At 38.0% G+C, this 5,813-nt stretch overlaps 1 protein-coding gene across 1 annotated transcript; it reads right to left on the reverse strand.

Annotated features, from left to right (window-relative positions):
- Positions 1-419: 419 nt before the first annotated feature.
- On the reverse strand, positions 420-5,506 carry tmem9 (transmembrane protein 9). The gene is made up of 6 exons (XM_047382262.1): positions 5,387-5,506; positions 5,115-5,248; positions 3,802-3,893; positions 1,382-1,490; positions 1,005-1,136; positions 420-892 (listed from the first exon to the last, which is right to left on the reverse strand). The coding sequence occupies exons 2-6, from the start codon at positions 5,193-5,195 to the stop codon at positions 752-754; spliced, it is 555 nt and encodes a 184-aa protein (XP_047238218.1). The 5' UTR covers positions 5,196-5,248; positions 5,387-5,506; the 3' UTR covers positions 420-751.
- Between the last annotated feature and the right edge of the window lie 307 nt (positions 5,507-5,813).

Genomic DNA, 5,813 nt, shown 5'->3' on the forward strand with positions numbered 1-5,813 from the left:
TGATATTTGCTCTCTAAGAAAATGGCAACATCAACATTTTCATACATTTACAAAGCTTCTAATTTAAAGTATCACTTGACTGACTGCACTCTATACGACATTCAGAAAGTGTTGACCTGCCAATATTTAAAGACAAATGTTCCTTTTGGTTTGATGAATTACACTTTCCCAAAGCGAGAGAGAGAGAGGCACACCTTGAGGTTAAAAATACCAACAAGGAAAACTTGAAATGAAATCTGAATATGCTCAAATGCTGCATATCAATAAATTATTAATGCTAAACTATTTTTGCTAAGACTATGGAATCCTCTTAGCAGTGTGATCAAAACTAACCTCAGAGTGCTTTTTCTTTGTGAGGTAACTTTTAAAACTCGTGCAACAAAACAACTATAGGTGTCTTACAATTCTTTCAAAAACCAAAAAGGAAATCTATTCATAGAAATAACCGAAAACCTTAAAATTATTTTAGAAAGGCATTGCAAATCTCATGCTTTGCAGCAGCTCAAAATAACTGAAGAGAATGTGCAAAGCATGTTTTTCAAAGTTGAGCCATAGTTTTGTTACAGTGATCATATCACAAATTACAAGATAATAAATCTGCTTGTTAGATTAGCTTGTCTAGTTTTTATGTTATAGTCATTGCATTGCACATCAACACAAGCTAGGTTTGAAATAGTGCAGCTGGTGAGGGTGTAATAGTACTGAGTCCGGGACCATTTCTTTACGCTGGAGATGGATGAAGCAGAGAGGTTTAACTCAGCAGCTTGTGGCGGTCAAAAACAGTCTTGCGCTGTTCCTGCACCTGCTTCTTCCAGCGCTGTTGTGCACCTTCGACTCGCTCTAGCACCGTGTTTCCTCTGGCCGACCCGGCGTCTGCACGAGGACGCATCTCCTGAAAACACAGACACAGGAAAAGACACAATGAGAGCAAGGAGCATTTGAAAATCCAAAGCGTCACACTCCCCTTAAATGTAACGATGTCCTTTATGTGTGCTTCTTGTTACCTCAGAGTCTTCCTCATTGTGCAGAGGCTGAGTGTAGGGGTCGTGTTTGCGGATAAGAGGGTCAACCAGCAGCAGGAACAGCATATAGAGAAGAAGAGCCCCAACGACAGACAGGTAGATGATGATGGTCACCTGAGGAATATCGTAAGAGGGAGATCATCTAAATGCCCGATCCCAGAACCCACATCTAACATGTAAACTTCATACTTAACATAATGCTTCAATGCACTGAATGCATTTCTTATATGTTTTTTCTATTAAGAAGTATAAGAGCCGTAAGATATGCAAACTAAGAATGCCAACCGATAGTTTGTCAGATTGAAGGATAAAGACTGAACGAGATCTGCACTCAGAACTTGAACAAATCCACCAGGTACCTTTATGGTGTTGCTGCTTCGCTCCTCATATTTGCACTCACACAACAGACAATATGCTTCCACATCATGGCCAGGAACTGGCATGGGATCCACCACATGGAGGCAGTTGCTGTAAATGTATTAGAATATGTGTTCATTTTACAAAGCAAATTCAACAAATTCAAAAAAGCAAAATATGAACAAATTCTGACAATGAATTTAAGAACTGAAGTTAAATATAACTGCCACCTTAGGTTGGGTTTTTTTTTTTTGGCTCTAGTGGATGACTACAGCACTTCTACACCTGTAGGTTACATAACTTCAAATCCTTCACTAGGAGAATATGGATCAGGAATGATCCATACAGACACTGATAGAGTGGCTAATAGGAAGTCATACTGATAGAAGCGTTTTTCTTGACAAGTGTCACGAACCCCTGTTGCCCCATTTGTCCTACATTACATCACGCAGAATAATTAAAAACATTTCTTTTTCCTCTTTTAATAATACATATGTCCTGAAAAATGCAACTAAAAACAAACAAATGACAAAAATTAAAGCTGTAATACCCTAAATGCATAACTGAGCACACTATTAAACTAATAGTTGAAACATATTTAAATTAAATTCCCACTACAAGTCATATTTAGGTACACGCCAGCCAAAGACAGTGAATCTGAACAATAGTAGTTAGATGCTATTTTAGATTTTCTTGTAGGATTTTCCAGAAAATTGCTCATTTAGCTAAAGCTAGTTTTCAGAGGTTAGGTGAGTCAGGAGAAGGGTACACAAAATCTATAGCATTATATACAAAGACCATGACACAGTAAAGACAATAATTTGAAAAACACGGAGCAACAGTGACATAACTAAAGCTGGACATTTCCTGAGAATCGATTAAAAAGTCAAGATAGAAACTGGTCAGGGAGTGGTGGCAAGAGGCCAACAGCAACACTGAAAGAGCTGCATTAATTTCTGGTTGGTACTGGTTATGATCTATGCGTGACAACGATCTCCTGTATTTGCCATATGACTAAGAGTGGGAATAAAAAAACAAAGAGCCTGGCTAAAATCTGCCAAAGCCACACAGGAGAATGTGTTATCGCTTAGTGAGAGAAAACTTGAACTTTGGGTCACAATTTAAAGATTTAAGTTTGTCAAAACAAAAGACAGCAACACATAAAAGTAAACCATATTCACTGTGATACATGGCGGTGGCAGCGTCATGCTGTGGGGTTAATTACGATCTTTTTTTTTTCCAATGTTGGTCACTTTTGAACTAAAACCTTCAAGTGTCTTTTATTTTTTATTTTATGATCTTCACAGTGAGTCCAAGCATACATGCAAAGCAACGATAGAATGACTTTATGTGTTGCAATGGGCTAGGCAGAGTTCAGAACTAAATCTGACTGAAAACTTGGGGACCACCTGAAAACGGAGATGGACAAAAGATGTCCTCACAATCTACAAAACAGTAAACCTGTTTAATTAAACAGGTTTACGGTTTTGAAACCCTTTTCATATCCACTGAATTCAACTTCATACTGAAATTAGTGGAGTGGAAACCCTGAGCAAAGCTTCGATACTGTAGCTCTGTAAAAACAACGCGAGATTAAAAAAAAATATTTTATTCTTCACATCATTGGTAAATGGCTTGCACTTGTATAGCGCTTTATCAAGTCCCCAGAGACCCCAAAGTGCTTCACACTATATTCAGTCATTCACCCATTCATACACACATTTACACACTGACAGTGGTATGTTACATGTAGCCAGAGCTGCCCTGGGGCAGACTGACAGAAGCAAGGCTGCCATTCACAGGCGCCACCAAGCCCTCTGATCACGAACAGTAGGCAAGGCGGGTGAAGTGTCTTGCTCTGTGTCACAACTGAGATAGACATAGCGGGGAGTCGAACTAGCAACCCACCGGTTACAAGACAAACCACCGCCAAAGTCGTCCCGCAACACTCATTGGCAAATGTAACGAAGTTATGTAAAAGTTCCCTTAACTTTGTTTTACGGTAGTTTTGAATCTACAATTTACCAATACAAGATGCTTTAGAAGCTGACATAGGCTGATAAAAAATGGTGAATAACAAGATTGGTAAAAAAAAAAAAACATAAAACAAACAAACAAGAAAAAAAACACTGAAAAGGTACAAACATGAACACTACTCCCATTCCTGTTCATATCATTTATATAAATCCTTGTTAGAATTAAAAATCATTTAAATTGCAACTACAAGGAAATATGGGATGGAATTACCTTTTATTCTGCCATAAAGAAACTCTCTAAGGTTTATTAACTAGCGCAGGTTATTTCAATAAACATTGAAGCTTCTCTTCTTAGAATATACAGAATCTGCACTGAGAAATCTTCAGTCTTGCTGGACCCAATGTGTGAACTCCCAATCAGAGTGCTACTAAAAGGTTCCTCTTACCAATCTTTCTGGGTGACATTTATATTATAGATGTTTCCAGAGATATTCCTGTATGGTGGGCAGATGCACTTGCAGCGGACATCCTCAAAGTTCTAGAAAAGACAGAAGGAATGCGTCGTGGTTTTATTTAAAACTGCTTAAGGACTTATTGAATTTCCCTTTAGGATTCATAAAGTATCTTCGAATTGAATTGAATGCCCCCACCCCGTGACATTATTCTACCTCTTCTATTAACAAACTCCAATCACAGAACATCTACAGCATGGAAACTCCTGAAAGTTAAAAGTGAATTATATTGATTGTCCTGTTGCAATAACAGCTATCTAGGGTGTGATATGTTAGGTGGCAAATGAGCTGAGTCCTAGCAGCAGGAATCACAGATGAGCCTGAGGGTCTGAAGAAATGTGCTGGTCCACAGCACAACAAAACAACAGGTTGTGCAAGTGTTTCCAATGTGGAGGTTAGTGTGTAGGGAAAGTGCTAATTTACAAACCCTAGAAAGGGCCGTATGAATAAAGGCTAAATAATTTACACAAGTTGTCGGCGTTTGAAAATGTTGCATGTGTTGACAGATGTTTGGAAGGGCCTGTGAGTAGCAGGATCCCAGCAGCATTACTTGATGACAGTGGCATCATTTAGCTTTTGGAACATCCTGAGGAGCCCAACACATGCTTCAACTATTCAGGAGTAATTACAATTCAACACTCATTATGTGCTGAAAACAAATCTGTTTAGGCCACACCTAAAAAACGTTGCTTATTTACTTGGGTTTTTTTATTTCTGTTTTTTCTTAGTGGATCCCTAAAATATTTTCAGAAATCAACACACAAGACCAGTTTTTTAAAAACATTAAAGAAGAGATCAACTATGAAAAAAACAACAACAATGAAATAAAACTAATTAATGAACAACCTATAAAATATACAATAAGCTTCATTTCTTAAGAAATGCCTTAATCTGCAAATATAATTACTTTTGCCACATTCCTGTTTTTTTCCTAGTCAATCCCCCTAATATTGTAGTAAATCAATAGCAAGTTATTAATCTGATAATAAAAGGTTATTAAATACAATTTAAGAAAATTATTTGAAAAAAAAAAATGCACTTAAAGAGAATATTAAAGAGAATTTGGTGGGATGCATTCTTCCTCCTTACTAACAAGTGAGGTCTTTTAATAGGTTCTGTTTAAAAACGTTTTTACAGAATCTAACAAGTTTACAAACGCACATCTCCATGTTACTTAAGACACAGCTTTTTAATGTTTCTCCGCCTTTCTGCTGCATAATATTCCAGTACCAGCCTGTCGTTTTTACCTTCGCTTCTGCAAAAACATCCAGCAGACACACGATCACTGCGGCTGCAGCAAACATCCAGGATCCTGCTCTACAAGACATTTCTCCACAGCAAAACTTATTGGCACGCCTGCTGAACGATTACCATCGAGACCCTGCCACAATAATCAAACAAGACACTGGTTAGCAGCCGTAGCCGCTAGCTAGCTGGCTAGCTAGCAGTAAAACCAACGTTAAAACCAGATGTTGAAAGTGACTGAAGGGGTCTGTCTCTGACTTAGCGTTTAACTTACGCTGTGACAGCAGGTAAAGGATTTGTTTTTGCTTTAGCATTTAGGGCTAAGCTCCCTGTAGGTTGAAAAGCTACGGCTAAAGTGATTTTCTCCTTCCTGGTTACGTCACAGATGACGTCCAAAATAAGATTGATGGTGAAGCAACGACGCCCCCTGCTGGAAAATCGCAGCAGCTATGATTAGAGAAATGAATCACTTTTTTTGACGTTTGACGTTAAAATTTAATTTGTCCAAAGTCATAAATGACTCAGCACATCTGGCACTTGATCATGGAAAAAACATGTTGCATTGTTAAACAAAGATTGAAACTGAATGAATTAGGAGCAGGAAAACTCAAAGATATGACTAGTAGGGATAACCGTATTCATATGACTACGTATCGCATTTATGCATGGCAGTTTAAAAATTAAAACTGCATGAATCGAAA

Source organism: Girardinichthys multiradiatus, chromosome 1 (assembly GCF_021462225.1).
Source record: "Girardinichthys multiradiatus isolate DD_20200921_A chromosome 1, DD_fGirMul_XY1, whole genome shotgun sequence".
Classification (NCBI taxonomy): domain Eukaryota; kingdom Metazoa; phylum Chordata; class Actinopteri; order Cyprinodontiformes; family Goodeidae; genus Girardinichthys; species Girardinichthys multiradiatus.

Bases quoted from the DNA above. Each gene is read 5' to 3' on its own strand.
- tmem9 (XM_047382262.1), bottom strand. From the start codon at position 5,195: ATGTCTTGTAGAGCAGGATCCTGGATGTTTGCTGCAGCCGCAGTGATC. The intron at 3,894-5,114 runs GTAAAAACGACA...TGTCTTTTCTAG, and splicing joins ATGTTTTTGCAGAAGCGAAG to AACTTTGAGGATGTCCGCTG. The intron at 1,491-3,801 runs GTAAGAGGAACC...ATACATTTACAG, and splicing joins AATGTCACCCAGAAAGATTG to CAACTGCCTCCATGTGGTGG.